The sequence below is a fragment of the Vipera ursinii genome, assembly GCF_947247035.1.
Source record: "Vipera ursinii genome assembly, chromosome: Z".
NCBI classification, from domain to species: domain Eukaryota; kingdom Metazoa; phylum Chordata; class Lepidosauria; order Squamata; family Viperidae; genus Vipera; species Vipera ursinii.
Genome location: NC_139517.1, coordinates 56,918,029 through 56,937,185, shown reverse-complemented (window position 1 = coordinate 56,937,185; position 19,157 = coordinate 56,918,029). Strand labels below are relative to the sequence as shown.

At 41.3% G+C, this 19,157-nt stretch overlaps 1 protein-coding gene across 1 annotated transcript in view; it reads right to left on the bottom strand.

Annotated features, from left to right (window-relative positions):
* The window catches only part of DDC (dopa decarboxylase), a 185,545-nt gene extending 180,710 nt beyond the window's left edge, over positions 1-4,835 (bottom strand). The window contains exons 1-2 of the mRNA XM_083377131.1: positions 4,734-4,835; positions 2,475-2,688 (exon numbers count right to left, since the gene is read on the bottom strand). Coding sequence (XP_083233257.1) covers positions 2,475-2,675 — 201 coding nt within the window. The 5' untranslated portion in view covers positions 2,676-2,688; positions 4,734-4,835. The remainder of the gene's footprint in view (positions 1-2,474; positions 2,689-4,733) is intronic.
* Between the last annotated feature and the right edge of the window lie 14,322 nt (positions 4,836-19,157).

The following is a 19,157-nucleotide window of genomic DNA, read 5'->3' as shown; positions in this document are numbered from 1 at the left end:
AGTCGCTTCATTCTTTCTGGCGCTACTAGTACTAGCCCTCTGCTCTTCCCCAGTAGCATATTGGATGCCTTCCGACCTGAGGGGCTCATCTTCCAGCTTCATATCATTTTGCCTTTTGGTACTGTCAATAGGGTTTTCATGGCAAAGATACTGAAGTGGGTTGCCATTTCCTTCTCCAGTGGATCATGTTTTTTCAGAACTCTCTGCTATGACCTTTCCATCTTGGACGGCCCTGCACGGCATAGCTCATAGCTTCATTGAATTTCTCAGGCCCCTTCCCCCTGACAAGGCAGTAATCCATGAAGGGGATTACTACTTTTTGGTAAGCATCACCACCAGATGGATTTGTAATTGGCTGACAAACTGTACTCAATGTGTAGTCCTTAACTACATCTCCATGGAGGAAAGTAAGCAATGGGGTATCACAAGGTTTTCTCTTAGGCCCAGTACTCTTCGATATCTTCATAAATGTTTTAGATGAGAGAATAGAAGAGGAACTCATCAAATTTGCAGATGACACTTATGCTGGCAGGAATAGCCAATACCCCAGAAGACAAACTCAGAATCCAAAAAAATCTTGACAGAGTTGAACAATGGACCCTATCCAACAAAATTATATTTAATGTGGAGAAAAGCAAGGTTTTACACCTGGGCAAGAAAAACCAAAGGTACAAGTACAGATTAGGCAAAACCTGGTTCAAAAACAGTAACTGTGAGAGGGACCTTGGAGTCCTAGTGGACGATTACTTAAATATGAGTCAGCATGTTACTATATACTTTATAAAGCCTTAGTAAGGGCACATCTCGAATACTGCATCCAGTTTTAATCATCACATTACAAAAAAGATGTTTGACACTTTGGAAAAAATGCAAAGAAGAGCAACTAAGATGATTCAAGGCCTGGAGACTGAAACATATGAAGAATGGTTGCAGAATTTGGGAATGGACAGTCTAGAGAAAATGTCTAGGGGGGACATGATAGCAGTATTCCAGTATTTGAGAGGCTGCCACAAAAAGGAGGAGGTCAATTTATTTTTCAAAGCACCAGAGGGCAGGATAAGAAACAATGGGTGGAAACTAATCAAGGAGAGAAGCAACCTGAAATTAAGGAGAAGCTTCCTGACAGTAAGGACAATTAACCAGTGGGACAGCTTGCCTTCAGATGTTGTGAGTGCTTCATCAACTGAGGCTTTTAAGAAGACACTGGATAGCCATTTGACAGAAATGATATAGGGACTGATACTTGAACAGGGGACTGGACTAGAAGACCTTCCTTCCAGCTTGATTCTGATTTTGATTCCAATTCTGACTGCCAGCTGGTGTTTGTGGATCCTGGTTTTCAACTGATGTGATTTTGTCCCACATAGAATTAGTTGATTCTGTAAATAACATTGTTAATTTCATCCTTCAGTATCTTTTCTTTGGTTCTAGATAATTCCTAGGGGATGTGGTGATGGGTTTGTGGGCTATTCTTATTCCTAGAGGTTGGAGAATTCTGGCTGTCATTTCTGACACTCCTTTTGTGTATGGTTGGGTTAGTTTTTGTATGGCAGTTGGGTGTGTGGTTTGTTGTGGTTTGGGTGCTGTGTGGCAGAATACAAAGTTTTTTGGATAGCTGTTGCAAACAAAGACATCAAGCAGCCATTTCTCTTCCTCTTTACTTAGTGCTGTGATGCTGCGGTGTATCCTGGCCCTTGTGAAGAGAGTCTTTTGTGTGAGGTGGGGATCTGGTCCATATGTATGGGTTTGTGGTAGATGAATATTTCCAGTTCTCTGTTAAATTGTCTTCTTATGTTGATGTCAAGGAATGGGAGTCTTTTGTCTGTTTCCTTAAGTCAACTGAAAACCAGGATCCACAAACACTGGCTGGAAGTCAAATGGAATGATCCCAAATCCCTAATCTCTACCCACACTGACACTGAATAGCACCAATTTGACTGAAGCAATACAAGAATTATCAGCCATGCTACCACTTGCCACACAAGTGTGTTTATTGAAGCTTGGTACTCCACAAAACATTCCATCAACAGACACATTGAACCACAACCAGCCTACAAACCCTGAAAATTCAAATCAACCACACAACCAATCAGCCACAGCACAACCCTCAACCAACCCACAATTTGCCCAACCAGCATTCCACCTCCCAATGACCCTTACCTGATGAGATCCTATCACAAGAGCCATCACAAGATCTTCACCTGATGTGACCCATACCTGTTCTGTCAAAAGACCCATCATTAGACCCTCACCTGAGGTGACCCTCCCATCACAAGACTTACTGACTACATGAAGCCCTTATAAGCAGAAAGACACCAACACTGACATTCCTTAAATTCTGCTGAAATTTAGCCTGGAAACAAAATGTTCAAAAACTAACCCACAAGCTCAGAGAATGAACTTCCATTCTTATCTTAAATTTCTTGTCATCAGCATTAAAAGTAAAATGTTCAAAATTCCTCAATTAATATTACCCCAGGCATAATTATCCTTTCAACATCTTTAAGGATGTCTTCAAATCTCTCAGGTTTTTCAGGAGCAAACTCTGGAATGAGGGCTCTTAAGTAACCTGGCTCTACATCAGGATAGACCTGTCGCTCCTCTATCTTCTCAATGTAATCTGCAATGTAATCCACCATTTCTTTTCCTCTTTTCCGAAACTCTGTGGCATCCATTTCTTCAAGCAACCTAAAAGAAACACATTAACAATTTGGAAAAATGCACAGGTATATTTGTCTTATCTTCTTTATATATGAAACCAATTGCAAACCCACAGCCAACATTTAGATAGGATTATCTCTTTTACATTATCCAAAAGACAGAAATTTACAGGATTGTGTCCAATGGTTTCCATCTCTTATAAAAATAAAATAAAAGCAGACAAGTAGTGAGGGAGAGCTCATCATTAAAAATGGAGAGCCTGACATTTAAAAGTTTGTGCTGTTTGAGCTACAAGTACTTTTGGATATGGAGATAATAAGTTGTTATTGTTATTATTATTTAGATTTGTTATAGACACTGAACTCCAAAAGTCTCTAGCATGAGAAGCAAGGTAAGCAGCACAATACAGTTTATAAGCAGTGTAATACTAATATCAAATAAACTTTATGCTCCTTTCTGGTCAGGAAATCTGAAAATGTTAATATGCAGATCTTTTTTCTAAACCAGCAACATATAGCACTTCCCAGGTTAGGGCTGCACTGAAGTTTACAGTACTCTACCAGAGTTGCTGACTCATCCTGATCATGCACAATATATACACCAGTATATATCTGCTTACTCCTGCAAAGAGCAAGAAGTTTATCATATCTTAATCTTAATGGGCTTTGTTTATCTATCCCAAGGACAAGGCCAGGCAAAGAACAAGGAGTGCCTTGTTTATCTCAGTGGCTCTAGCCAAGGATGGAAGGGACATACCTTACCTACCCAAGTGATTCATATAAAGGACTAGACAAGTCAATTGATGGAGTGTACTGTTAAATACTCAAATATATTTCTTTTTTCAACTATTATATGAAAATATAGAATTTGATTAACCTATGGAAAAAGCCATAACAATACAAATCTCTTTCTCACTAATTTAGGGCCACCCCCACTACATAGTAGGAAAACAATGGGAATCAGAATGCAGGAAATTAAAAACATTTAATGGAACAGAAATATCAGGCACAAGTAACCAGGAACTGGAGTTGAGTTCAAAGCACTAAACGTTTATTATATGCTACCTATACACAAAATCTGGTTGACTAACAGTCAGGGAAAATTGGTAGTAAATAAGAGTAGATGGAATTATTAGGGGGCCTGGACTTAGGTCTCTTGTGGGAGTAAGCGACTCCAAACTTATGATACATTTGACCCTACCTTTGGGCTCTGCCTGGTCATCTCCTACAATAACCATATAAGCTTTATTTATCTATACTTTTTAATTTTGATGGATGAAAGGTTTCTTAAAATAATATGCAAAAGTTGCAAAACATTAAGTGTAATTACAGTGTAGCAAAAATGTAGATTACATTTTAATATCACTCACATGATATTGTCCTCCTGGAAGCATTATGCATTTAACAAATTTGCATGGTGGAAACTTACATGCACGCAACAAAGTGCATATTGTTAGGCTTCCATATAAGTTAGGATCATAATAATGCAAATTGCATTTATTTATTTTCTCTCTCCAAACACTGCATGGTCACTGCACTAAATATACAGTATAATCACTGCAGAAAACAGCAGTGTTAACAAGAGATGGAGATATTATTCAGAACATTAACATAATTGTCATTTAGTGTGTAATTATTCTTGACACAGATAATTCTCTTATCTGAGAATTGTGGGAATTTAAAGCAACTTTTGCTCACCAGAAACATAGGAGTTAGTACTGATCAAGCTAATATTGATTCAATAACCCTCTACTGAAGCTCTATTAGCCATTTGATATTCCAGAGTTTTGCTATGCTGCAAAAAATAATGCAGTGATAACCATATCCAAAAGAAAAAGTATTTTAAAAATCTGTGATTATTGCTTTAGTGAAAAAAAGAAGAGTGAAAGTAATTAAATAGTTATTCAAAATTCAAACTAATTGATAAATCTGTTCTCAAATTTGAGATACTGTCTACCACTAGAGGTCTCTGAGAAGAAATGAGGATAAAATCATCAGCAACACAACAATCTACAAATTCTGGGCAGTTCAAGTAGTGCAATATAGATGTAAATGAAAAAGATAGATATTTACCTTTAAAGACTTCTGATGTTGCTATATATCTACTTCTTGTCAGTCTTATTTTTCTACAAAAACACCTCTAAAAATGATGCATTTACTGTAAAGTATGACCTACAATATAAACATAATTGGACAGAATACATTAATATAAATGAAGGCACAATATAGGCCTTGGGTGCAGTTGGGTTCCTTAAATTGTGCAAAGGCTTATGAGCCTCAGTTCATCTCCAGTGAATTAATTCCTCATATAAATAGAGAACCAAACTTTTTTAAAAGCAAAGTCACTGCATTTAACAAACAAATGAACTGTTTGCATAGTGCCTATATATATAGAACTCTGAAACTAAAATCTTCTCTATACTGTAATGAATTGTTGTGGGTGAAATAACTATAACACACAAAAAAATTCCTGGATTGTAGATTAAAATGGGCTATCAAAAAAAAACATTTTAGCAGCTGACAAACTACTTTTCTACTGTTACCAAGAAAATTACTGTACATGGACAATTGTTATTTAGGTTAAAACTCAATTCAAACTTTTTCTTATTATTTAATGTGTAAGAGAATTGATTTTGGTCACAGGCATAAGACTCACCCAGCAAGTAATGAAGTGCCCTGAAATGGCCAGACGTTTTGTTCCATCTCACCACCACTACCACCGACAAGTCCAAGATATGCAAGTGTCAAACACATTTATAGGCTAACTATCCAAAAATATTATAATTATTCATATCTTTCCTGCTTTTTGTGAAGGTGTCTAAAATAGTTTTTTTTCTGTGTAGCATTATTTGTTGATTTATTTTCTTTATTTTAAGAACTACACAAAACACTGAATTAATAAGTTAATAGGAGAGATATCTAAATACTCTCATCAAAACAATTTAAAGGAACTAACTTGACTTGCAGACTGAAAGTTCTATTTAGGAAAAGAGCATTTCTACTGAAATTAGATAGACAGAGGATTATCCACGGGCGTAAAAGAAGTAAATACACTAGCATCCTAAATGATTAAGGCAATCAATTTCTATAAATTAAATATTTTGGATGAGCAGCTGCTTATATAATTATGACTACAAATCTGATTGATGTTCATATTAAAGAAATTTCAGTTCCATTATTTCATTATTATACAAAGAATACAACAGCACAGCCTCTGTTGGAGGATCTCATCAACCATTTTCTGATCTGTTTCCAACCTTATAAATATCTAATGAATTTTTCATTATACTTTCCAAACTCTTATAAAAATAATTAAAAGGATAAGATAATATGGCTTTCCGATATTATTATAACTATTACTTCAGGAATACTTTAAAAATACTAATCACCTCCTTACTTGTAGAAGAAGGAAGAAAGGTTTTTTTTAATTGAAAATTTACAGCATAACCACATTTAATAGTTCTGTAGTTAAACCAGCCTCAACAGGAACAAAACAGATGTAGCTGATATATTAGGATAGAACAAGAGAAAGAACATATCTATTAAAACTTGATTTTAATAGAAATTTCAAAATAATGAATATTATTCTCATTTTTGTAATTAAAATATTTACATTAATTTTAGAAAACAATTTGCACACTTGTTTGTGCTTTAAAGTAATAAAATACCAGTAGTGCTACTAATACAAGTAAATTTTAAATTTTCTTCTTTCATTTTAAAGTTTTTAATTTATCTGAGAATGTGTTCTACTTAAGTTTCTTTAGGTTGAGATATTTAGGTTAAACTTAAGATCAGGTTTAATTACTGAGAGCATAAAGCAAACAATTAAGCAGTTATTTTTACCATTCTATGAATATCCAGTATGGCTAAAGCATGTTTAAGAGTATATTTGTTACTATTATGTGTAAAGTTGGTTCATTATATGTATTTTTCACTCTGAAATACTATATTAAAGCTTAATTTTTCTATACTATACAGTTAGTAAACATTTTTTGTAATGTACAGAAAATCAGTATATTTTGAAATACTAACCTATTTCTTCCTCAGATATAAACATCTTACAAGATATCAAAAAACTCAAGCAGAACAATAGAATACTAACATTTGTATATTAACTAACTGAATCCTCACTGAAATACTGCTATCAGGGAGGTGTTTTTCATCAGGATCCAGGCTGGTGACAATTACATTAAGATGATTTCAATAACTAAATTTAAATGGTAAAGACTTTTACTTACTGTTTGAGAGATATTGTTTTCTCTGTTTCCCCAGCTGCTTTCTTTGTGACAGTTATAAAAAGAGGATGCTCTTGTCCATTTATATTGAGAGTAAGTAGTTTCCATGAACCAATCAGAGAATGCTTTGCAGTTTAATATTCTGAGCATCACATTTTCTCCCCTATTCTTCATCCATTCATTTGTACTCAACACAAACACTATGCCAAACCCAAAGCAAACAAATATGCCTTCATATTTGCTCAGAAACTCAATGTACTATTCATCTGTGGTTGATCAATTGTCTGTCATTATTGCAGAAGATTCTAAATGTACTATTTTAAATGGGCACACAAGCATTCATTTAAGAAAATATTTGAGCACAATTAGTGTCCCACATTGTTATATTTGAGCGTGTGTAGAATAGCTTTCTAAGCATCATGCTGGGCATACATCAATCAAAGGCCTATCTGTAGACACAGGATTATATACAGCTGTATCTATTGAAAGCTTTCTGAAAACTGTGTTTCATTTATAAATCTACTGGACAAACATGTAAACAAAACAGAAGCAAAACAGAATGAAACCCAGAAATGGATGTTAAATCATGCTTTTTTTTTCAAACAATGCACATGTGCATTGCAAAATTATTATTTTTTTACTATACAGTTTTGCATTCCAGTTATATCTGGGAAATGGTTTTAGACGAAAAATAATATGGATTGTTGAAGGATGCTTTCGAGTTTTCACTCTAAATGTATTTTCACCAGATCACTATTCCAGCAAAAATGGTCATGACATTAAGCAAACGAATTTGGTGATAAGCCATTAGCATGAATGTAGTTTACTCTATTATAAAAATAAGGAAGCTTCATCAATATGTAGGTATTTCTGTAAAATACAATGTGTTTCTTGTTTTAAATAGAAAATTCAGTTTTGCCTGTTGTCTTCTTTGTGGGATGTCCTCTACTTTAATTTATATACTGTATGTGTTTGCTGAACCAAATGGAGTCCCTTCCTTTCTGACTTTAGAGTAATCGTCCAAAATAAATAAATTCACATACAGACTGGGTTCAAATAACACACCAAACCCTAAACCCAAGGAGATAGGATAGGACAGGATAGGACAAAATAAAATAGAATTGTCAGAATCCATTTATATGTCATTTCTAACTCTCTTTTCTGGGCAAACCCAAATCTCACCCACCCACCCACCCTTGGATTCTGCCATCCCAAGGAGGAGAGGGAACAAACATGGGAGTTTATTGCTTTCACTTCCTTTCCTTAGATGTAACTTTTTGTTTATTTTGTCTGCCTGTTATCCATCACAATAAGATCAATGAGACGCATTTTCCCTCTCATCTTATGGTCAACTAAGAAAGGGGGTGGGGAAAAAACCCCTCCAGAATCTGGTTTGTTTCTCCTGATGGAACGTGAAGGGGTGGGATTGATTCTGCTATGAATGGACTGATGTTTCTCCTTTTCCCAGGAGCAGCTTACCACCTGGAACTTAGCTCATCTGGAACTGACCAAATGAACTGTGGGGTGGGGCTTGCTTGGGGACATTTAAAAATTTGTGAAGGGATTTCTCAGATCCTGTCTATTATCTATATCTTAGTAAAATCTCCTGCTTGGATAATCTTGTCTCCAAGAGTGTTTCCTTCTTAAGATGTGGACTGAAGTGGGTTCTGACATTAGACAGGATCTGCATCAAGAGTCAACCTGGAAGGAAGAAACTTACTGGGGCACTTTGCAAAAAATACAATGTCTAACAATGAGGAAGGGAAGGAGGGAAGCCCCATGGAAAGGGAACTTTCCCCCTGACTGACATCCCACCAACTATCAGAAGCTGAAGTGGCATATTCCTCTGGGGAAGAGGTGGTGGAGATGCACAACTGCAAACCATGGTGGTCGATGGGCGTTGGAAGGAAAAGTAAGTGGGAAAAGGCATAGAGGAAAGTGACCCTGAGACAAGGCAGCCAGCAACCTGAATGGAAGCAAGAAATGGAGAGCTCTCTGCACGTCAGCAAAGAGGACAGGAGTTATGCACCACATGCAGACTGAATCCTAGAAAAAGCTATTGACCTGATTAAAAAAAATCCTTGGCTCATTAAGGGAGGAGAAACCTGAGTCCCGCAGCCACATCAGCATCTGGAGCTGCAGCTGGAGAGACAGTGGGGGGGATCCAGAACCTGTAGCACTGGGGGTGTCCTCTGAACCTAGAGCTACTACCTCAGCAGCATCCACCCCCTGCCGACTTGCAGACAGGGATCAGGATGGGGGGCAATACTGCCAGCAGCATAGGCACCAATCCATTTAAAGACTCCCACCTCTGGAAGCAAAATTCAGGGGGGAGCTGCCACACTTGGGGTTTTTCCTAACTCAAATCCTCAGTTATATGGAAGAATACAGACAGGACATCCCCAGTGACAAAGCCTGCATCTGCATCATGCAATCCGCCCTGGATGGACTGGCTGTAGACTGGGTGGTGAACCTGCATGACTCCAATGCCCCAGAACTCAATGACTTCAACCGGTTCATGTCATCCTTGAGAAGGCAATTTGAGGACCCTTTGGCTGATCGTAAGGCCTGGGAGAGAATCAAAATGGTGAGGCAGGGCAGACAGCTGGTGGCTGAATATACCCAAGATTTCCGGTCCATTGCCAATAAGCTGAACTGGGCGGAAGACATCTTCCTTAGCCATTTCAAAGATGGGCTAAACTATGACCTGTATGACACTTGCTTTGAGAAGACCCACACCACCTTGATGACTGGTACATCCTGGCAGAGGAGGCAGAGATAGACCTACTGAAGAGGCACTGCCAAGGAAAACCATGGACCTGCCCGCCTCCCAAGCAAACACATGAGACAGAGAAACCACTGGCTATGGCTAACAAATCAACAGGCTGTTTCAAATGCAGGTGAGAAGGCCAGCACACTGCAGAATGCCACTCAAAAGCCCCTCAGTGCAAATCAGACCTGTCACCAGCCAGGAAATCAGAGACGACCCCAGCCAAACCAAAAGAACCTGCCATGTGGGGGATAAAGGCTGCAGAAACCCAAACTCCTGCAAAGGAATGGGAGAGAACTCTGGCCTACACCACAAGGGTGGTGAACACCTCAGAGGGCAGCTCTGACAGCAAACCCCTGGTAAGTGGATCCATTTCACCCATCTTCAAGACAGTGACTATATTAGCCCACTCCATGCCCGAAGCTGTCAAACTGAAAGCCTTAATAGACTCTGGCTGCACCTGCTGCCTCATTAGCTCAATGCTAGTGGGAAATGTGGGCATTCCAGTGAGGAGACTAAAGCAACCTATCTCCTTTGGCGAGGTAGATGGGTCCATAGCAGGGGGGGGGTACCAGCTACCCTAGCCACTTTACCAGTCCACCTGTCCCTGGGGAACCATGTGGAACATATAATGTTTGTAGTGACCCCAGGCATGGAATGCCCAATGATTTTACAGCTGGAATGGTTAAAAAAATGGAACCCCTGGGTAAATTGGAGAACAGCAGAACTCAACTTCCCAGAGGGGGAGTGTGTAAACTCAGAAGCCCCAAAGCCTCACCCCCTCAAACTCAAGGAATGGAAACAGCATCAGTGGGAGAAGAGAAGGGGTTACCAGAAATACCGGAACAATACTGGGACCTTGCTGAAGTCTTCAGGAAGGAACAGGTGGATGAGCTCCCTCCTCACTGACCCAAAGACTGTGCTATAAAAATCAAACCCGGGACAAAACTCCTGAACCCAAGACTGTACTCCATGAGCCCTAAAGAGATGGAGGAGATGGAAAGATTCATAAATAAAAATTTAGAAATGGGATTTATTGAACCTGCCAAACCCAAAGTGGCTGCTCCATTCCTATTTGGAGAGCAGAAGGATGGCACAATGCGCTTGTGTGTAGATTACCACACCCTAAATGCAATTAGTGAAAATAATCTATATCCCCTACCCCAATGAAGGTAGGGGTGGGGGTGTGGCGGTGGTTGTGAGGGAGACCTTATGTCCGCGGGAGGCCATCGTTGTCCAGATATCCGGGTGTGAGTCACTCCTCCTGAGATGTGGCCCTAGGGCTCAGTTGGGCTTGCTGCTGGTGTACCTTTCACCTAGTCGCATAGCAGCAGCCCTGCCTGAACTTCTCAATATCCTCTCAGGTTTGATGATTGAGTTCTCCAAACTTATGATTTTGGGGGACTTTAATCTACCATCCCTGGGGGGATCATCAGAGTTGGCTCGGGAGTTTATGGCTTCCATGATGGCCATGGACCTGATGCAAGTAATTCAGGACCCGACTCATGGGGGGGTGTCACACGCTCGATTTGGTTTTTATATCGGGACGGTGGTTAGATGATCTGGGTGGGGGTTCTCCAATTATTATGCCCCTGTCATGGACTGATTATCATCTCCTGTGGCTGGTCTTCCGTTTCACCACTCCCCATTGTGGGGTTACGGAACCAACAAGATGGTTCCACCCTAGGTGCTTAATGGGCCCTGAGCGGTTCCAGGCGGCGCTTGGGTCCCCACCTGCTGCCTTCGCTCACAGCTTGGCCGATGCCCTGGTGGAAGCCTGGGAAAAGGCAGCCACAGAGGCACTCGACCGTGTTGTACCCATGCAGCCCCTGACCCGGCACAGATCCCAGTGGGCTCCATGGTTTTCCGTTGAGCTCTGGGAGATGAAGCGTTGGAGACGGGGCCTAGAGAGCTGTTGGAGATCCAGCCGGTCTGAATCTGACCGATTGTGACTAAGGTCCTCTACAATGTCTTATCTCGCTGTGATGAGGGCAGCAAAGTCTAATTACTTTGCTACCCTCATCGCGTCCGCAGATAATCTCCCGGCCACCCTGTTCAGGGTGACCCACTCCCTCCTTAATCAGGAGATGAGGGAGGAGCCCTTGCAGGGTTGTGCCGAGGAGTTTAACCAACATCTGTTGGACAAAATCGCTCAGATTCGGGCCGGTCTGGACTCCGACTGGGCAGAGTCTGACAGAGATGACATGAGTGGTCTTGGTGATGTTATCTGGGAAGAGTTTGACCCTGTGACTCTGGAAGATGTGGACAGGATGATGGGGAAGCTGAGCTCCACCACATGTTTATTGGACCCATGCCCCTCCTGGCTGGTCTATGTGGCTCGGGAGGGGACACAAGGCTGGTTCCAGGCAGTGATAACTGCTTCTTTGAGTGAGGGTAGCTTTCCTGCTGTCTTGAAGGAGGTGGTGGTGAGGCCCCTCCTCAAGAAGCCTGCCCTGGACCCGGCTATTTTGAATAACTATCGTCCGGTCTCCAACCTTCACTTTCTTGCTAAGGTTGTTGAGAGCATGGTGGCGCATCAGCTCCCTCTGTTCCTGGAGGAAGCAGATTATCTGGACCCGTACCAATTGGGCTTTAGGCCCGGGTACAGCACAGAGACGGCATTGGTCACGCTGGTGAATGATCTCTGGCGGGCTCGGAACAGGGGTTGTTCCTCTGTCCTAGTCCTATTAGACCTCTCAGTGGTTTTCGATACCATGGTATCTTACTGCGGCGCCTCAGGGGGTTGGGAGTGGGGGGCACTGTTCTCCAGTGGTTCTCCCCCTACCTCCTGGGCCGCTCGCAGTCAGTGTTGACAGGAGGGCAGAGGTCGGCCTCGAGGCCTCTCATTTGTGGAGTTCCTCAGGGGTCGGTCCTCTTGCCTCTCCTGTTCAATATCTATATGAAACCGCTGGGTGAGATCATTCGTGGTTTTGGAGTGGGGTATCATCAGTATGCCGATGATACCCAGCTTTTCATCTCCACCCCAAACCACCCCAGTGATGCCCTCGATGTAATGTCCCGTTGCCTAGAGGCGGTTCGGGTCTGGATGGGGAGGAACAGGCTTCAGCTCAATCCCGACAAGACCAAGTGGTTGTACGTCTCGGCATCTCGGGAATTTCAGTTTATCCCATCTTTAACCATGGGGGATGAGGTGTTATCCCCCGTAGATAGGGCTCGCAACTTGGGTGTCCCCCTGGATTCACAACTCAGTCTGGAAGACCATGTAGGAGCTGTGACCAGGTGGGCTTTTGCCCAGGTTCGCCTGGTGTGCCAGTTGTGACCCTATCTGGACCGGGATGCCTTGCGTACAGTCACTCATACACTCATGACCTCTTGTATAGACTACTACAATGCTCTGTACATGGGGCTGCCCTTGAGGACCACTCGGAGGCTTCAGCTGGTGCAGAATGCGGCCGCACAAGTTGTGATGGGGGTCTCCCAATACTCCCATGTAACACCTCTTCTCTGCGAGCTGCATTGGCTTCCAGTTGCCCTCTGGGTGAGATTCAAGGTGCTGGTGATTACCTATAAAGCCCTAAATGGCATGGGTCCAGACTACTTACGGGATCACCTGCTGCCGGCATCATCTTCCCTTCATCCCGTGCGCTCCCACAGAGAGGGCCTCCTCAGGGTGCCGTTGGCCAGAGAGTGTCGGCTTGCGGCCCCCAGGGGGAGAGCATTCTCTGTGGGTGTGCCAGCCCTTTGGAATCAATTACCGCTTGACCTCCGGATGGCTCCCAACCTTTGCTCTTTCCACCGGGATCTGAAAACCTATTTATTTGAGCAGGCTGGCCTGTTTTAAGGGTTTGGGGTATTTTAATTATTTATTATTAGGGCTTAGTTAATTTAATTTCATTTTAACTTTTGTATGTAAAGCTTTTATTGCCCTGTTCACCGCTCTGAGTCCTTCGGGAGAAGGGCGGTATAGAAATTCAATTATAAATAAATAAAATAAATAAGAGAGCACCTATTTAAGGGGGTCTTGGTTTACTTAGATGACATCCTTATCTTCACTGAGACAAGGAGGAGCATATTAATCTAGTCAGAGCAGTTATAAAAAAAGTTGTGGGCTGACCACTTATATGCAAAATTATCAAAATGTGAATTCCACCAGGAAAGAATAGACTATCTGGGGTATCGCATATCCCCACAGGGCATCAAAATGGACCCCGAAAAAGTCAGGGCAGTATTAGAATGGGCACCACCCCGCACAAGGAAGCAATTGCAAAGTTTCCTGGGTTTTGCAAATTTCTACCACCAACTCATCCCTTCATTCACCCAAATAGCCCTGCCCCTCATGAACTTGTTGAAAACAAGAGGGGGGGGGCATTGAAACCCAGCCAGCCCCTGAAATGGATAATGGAATGTCAAGCAGCATTTGAGAGGCTTAAGAGGCTTTTCTCTGCCAAGCCCATACTGAGACACCCAGATCTTGATACACCTTTTATAATACAGGCAGACGGGAGCTGTATTATTACAGGAAAATGATGAGGGGGTAGTGCAACCATGTGCATATACATCCATGGAGACAGAACAACATTGACCCATCTGGGAGAAGGAGGTTTACGCTGTGAGATAGTCATTACTTACATGGCATCATTTCCTTGAAGGAAATAAAATCCCCTTCCAGGTCTGGACAGACCACAGAAATTTGGAAGCACTAAAAACACCCAGGAAACTCATTCCTAAGGAAGCCCACTGGTTTCAGCATTTTCACCAATTCAATTTCACACTTTAACACTCAACCAGGGAAAGAATTTCCTGGCAGATGCACTGTCTCGCATGCCCCAATATAACAGCACATGGGCCACTGACTCTAAACCACTTATGCCCAGACAACAACTGGTAGTGGCAGTAACTACCAGGGCCCAAGCTACAATGAAGCCGCAGTTGGATAGCCAAACTGGGATCGAATTCTGGAAGTCCTTGGAAACAGATGAATGGTGCCAAATAAATAGACATGTGTGCACAATCAAAGACAGATTACCCTGGGTGGGGGAGAAGTTATACATACTGGCCACCCAGAGGATCAATTTCATGCAGTTGTATCATGATACAAAATCAGCATGACATTTTGGGTTTGTAAAAACCTTACATTTAACTAAAAGGCAATTTTGGTGGCCATCCATGAAAAAGGACATAAAAAGCTATGTGGCCAGCTGCCAAACATGCATGACAGCTAAGAGGTTGCAAGGAAAGTCACCCAGACTGTTACAACCAGTGGCGAACCCCTCAGCCCTCTGGAAAGAAATAGCCATGGACTATATAGTGGAATTACCAGAAAGCAACATGAACACTGTCATCTGGGGGGTTATGGATCTGTTTTCTAAACAGGTACACTTTATCCCTTGCCAAAAGATTCCCACCACAAAAACCTTAGTGAAACTATTCGTGCAGCACATTTACAGACTGCATGGGGCACCTTAACACATCATATCTGATAGGGGAGTACAATTTACATCAAAGTTTTGGAAGGAATTTTTATCCCTCTTAGGAACCACTCAGGAACTAACATCTAGTCATCATCCTCAGCGGAATGGTCATTCAGAATGCAGGAACTCTGTACTTGAGCAATATTTAAGATGCTTTATTAATTTCCAACAATCAAATTGGATGGACCTACTCTCTTTCACAGAAGATGCTTACAATAACACAGTCCACTCCAACACAGGCTATAAAAAGGTAAAGGTTCCCCCGCACATGCGTGCTAGTCGTTTCCGACTCTAGGGGCTGGTGCTCATCTCCATTTCAAAGCCGAAGAGCCAATGTTTGTCCGAGGACGTCTCCGTGGTCATGTGGCCGGCATGACTAGACGCCAAAGGTGCACGGAACGCTGTTACCTTCCCACCATAGTGGTCCCTATTTTTCTACTTGCATTTTTACGTGCTTTCGAACTGCTAGGTGGGCAGAAGCTGGGAAAAATAGCCACTGGTTAAAGTTTCAACCCTGTGCCAGAACTAATTGCAACCGAACCCAAAATCCCATCGCTGAAAGAATGGATGGCACAATTGCAAAGCACCTGGCCAATCATTAGGAAAGCTTTAGATGAAGCTTGGCAAGCATACAAAGCACAGGCAGACAAGAAGAGAGTCGATCCCACACCATTCAGGGTAGGAGACATGGTATATCTATCCACAAAATACCTAAAATCTCTACAGCCCTGCAAAAAACCTAGACTAAAAATATATAGGACCTTTTCCAAAAAGAATCATAAACCCAGTAAGAGTAGAATTAGAACTACCCAAAAACCTTAGGCAAATACATCCAATCAGTTTGCTAAAAAGGGAAACACAGTCACCCTTATGGCCCAACCCCCCACCACCACCTCCAGTCATGGTTGAAGGAGAACAACACCTCAAAGTAAAAGAAATCCTAGATTCTAGAAAGTATCATGGGGATATTCAATATTTAGTAGCTTGGAAAAACCTTCCCTCCTAAGAAAATGAGTGGGTCAATAAACATCACATCAGAGCACTGAAACTGCTAAGGAAGTTTCATACAGAATACCCCAACAAGCCTGGCTAACAGTTATAATTTTGTCTCCTCTACAGGTGGATCTCTCTCATCTTTAAGGGGAGCAGGATGTCTGAATCCATTTATATTTCATTTCTAACTCTCTTTTCTTTGCAAACCCAAATCTCACCACCACCACCCCTTGGATTCTACCATTCCCAAGGAGGAGAGGGAATAAACATGGGAGTTTATTGCTTTCACTTCCTTTCCTTAGATATAACTTTTTGTTTATTTTGCCTGCCTGTTATCCATCACAATAAGATCAATGAGAGGCATTTTCCATTTCATCTTACAGGCAACTAAGAAAGAGGGTGGGGAAAAAAAACTCCAGAATCTGGTTTGTTTCTCCTGATGGAATGTGAAGGGGTGGGATTGATTCTGCTATGAATGGACTGATGTTTCTCCTTTTCACACAAGGGGCTTACCACCTGGAACTTGGCTGATCTGGAACTGACCAAATGAACTGTGGGGTGGGGCTTGCTTGGGGACATTTAAAAATATTGATCTGTGAAGGGATTTCTCAGATCCTTTCTATTATACCCTCTATTATCTATATCTTGGTAAAAGTTCCTGCTTGGATAATCTTGTTTCCAAGAGTCTTTCTTTCTTAACATGTGGATTGAAGAGGGTTCTGACAAGAATGCTTTATTAGCTAAGTGTGATTGGACACACAAGGAATTTGTCTCTGGTGCATAAACTCTCAATGTACATACAAACAGCAAAGTAATATAATATAGTAAGATACCAATAAGACAAGGTGGTAGAAAAGATGAGAATAATAATAGTAAAACAGCATACTACATGGGTAAAAACCCTTGGATATAAGGCTGGGAATTAAGTGTTCAGCCAAATGATGGCATGAGGGGGGAAAACTGTGCCTAGTTGTTTTGGTGTGCCCTATAGCAGCATCCTGAGAGGAGGAGTTGGAACAGTTTATGTCCAGGATGTGAGGGGTCTGTGAATATTTTCCCAGCCCTCTTTCCAACCCTTGCAGTATACAGGTCTTCAATGAAAGGAAGGCTGATTGCAATTTTTTCTCCAGTCCTATTTATCCTTTGAAGTATATACCCAGTGGTGATATTCAGCCAGTTTTCACCACTTTGGCAGAACCAGTAGCTAGTTTTTTGTTTCTCAGGCCCAGAATGGTCTTCAGGAAGTGGCATCCACACAGAGAACCAGTTGTTCACATATTTGAATCCCACCACTGTATATACCTGTTTTGTTTAGTAGCTCTACCAAACCAGACAGTTATAGAAGTACAAATGACAAACACAATAATCTTTCTGTAGAACTGTATCAACAACTCCTGGGGCAGTTTGAATTGATGGCTATATTAGTGGCTATATTTAATGGCTTTAATAATTCATCTAACAAATTGATCCAGCATCTCATGACAATGGCTGAATCAGAAATTGCAAATCTCATTATAGCATATTCTAGCATATATTGAAAATTTAGCTAGCAGAGATACTAAATAAATTAATGCTAATGCTAAGAATACTATTTGATATCAGAATAACCATAACATTGTCAGCATCTTTAATAATGATGGAAAATCACCAGGAAAATTGTTCTTTCTTCAAACTGAACAAGGAAAGTTTCAGATGCTAAGCAAAATCCAATGTTTAAAAAAGGTCTGATTTTGTTGCACATGGATTACTGCCTTGTCATGGTGAAGGGGCTTGCGTAATTCAATGAAGCTATGAGCTATGCCATGCAGGGCCACCCAAGATGGAAAGGTCGTAGCAGAGAGTTCTGACAAAACGTGATCCACTGGAGAAGGAAATGGCAACCCACTCCAGTATCTTTGCCATGAAAACCCTATCAACAGTACCAAAAGGCAAAATGATAGGATGCTGGAAGATGAGCCCTCAGGTCAGAAGGCATCCAGTATGCTACTGGGGAAGAGCAGAAGGCTAGTACTAGTAGCGGCAGAAAGAATGAAGCGACTGGGTCAAAGCCAAATGGATGTTCAGCTGTGGATGTATCTGGTGGTGAAGGAAAAGTCTGATGCTGTAAAGATTTTTTCTCCATAGGAACCTGGAATGTAAGATCCATGAATCAAGAAAAGCTGGATGTGGTCAAACAAGAGATGACAAGAGTGAACATCAACATCTTAGGAATCAGTGAACTAAAATGGACAGGAATGGGTGAATTTAATTCAGATGACCATCAGGTATACTACTGCAGGCAAGAATCCCTCAGAAGAAATGGAGTAGCCTTCATAGTCAATAAAAGAGTAGGAAAAGCAATACTGGGATACAATCCCCAAAATGACAGAATGATCTCAGTTCGAATCCAAGGCAAACCATTCAATATGACAATAATCCAAGTCTATCCCCACCACCGGTGCTGAAAAGGATGAAATTGACCAGTTCTATGAATCCCTACAGTACCTTATAGAACTAACACCAAAAAATGATGTCCTTATCATCATGGGGGATTGGAATGCTAAAGTAGGAAGCCAAAAGATAGGCAGAATAACAGGCAACTTTGGCCTTGGAGTACAAAATGAAGCAGGGCACAGGCTGATAGAATTTTGTCAAGAGAATACGATGGCCATAGCAAACACTCTTTTCCAACAACCCAAGAGACGGCTCTACACATGAACATCACCAGATGCTGAACCCGCAGTTACTACTTCAGCAGCCCCCACTCCCCACCAACCCTCAGATGGCGGTCAGTATGGTAGACAATACCGCCAGTGGCAAAGGCACCGATCCATTCCAATATTTTATTTATTTATTTTTTTATTTATTTATTTATTTATTTATTTATTTATTTATTTATTTATTTATTCAGTTTATATACCGCCCTATTCCCAAAGGACTCAGGGCGGTTTACAAGGCAAGATTTAAAAACAATCCAATATAAAATTAAAGTAAAATAAAATTAAGTCTAGCCGCAAAAATTAAATCACAATTTAAAAACATTAAACCCCTCAGTCCAGACCAGATAGCTCAAAGAGCCAGGTTTTTA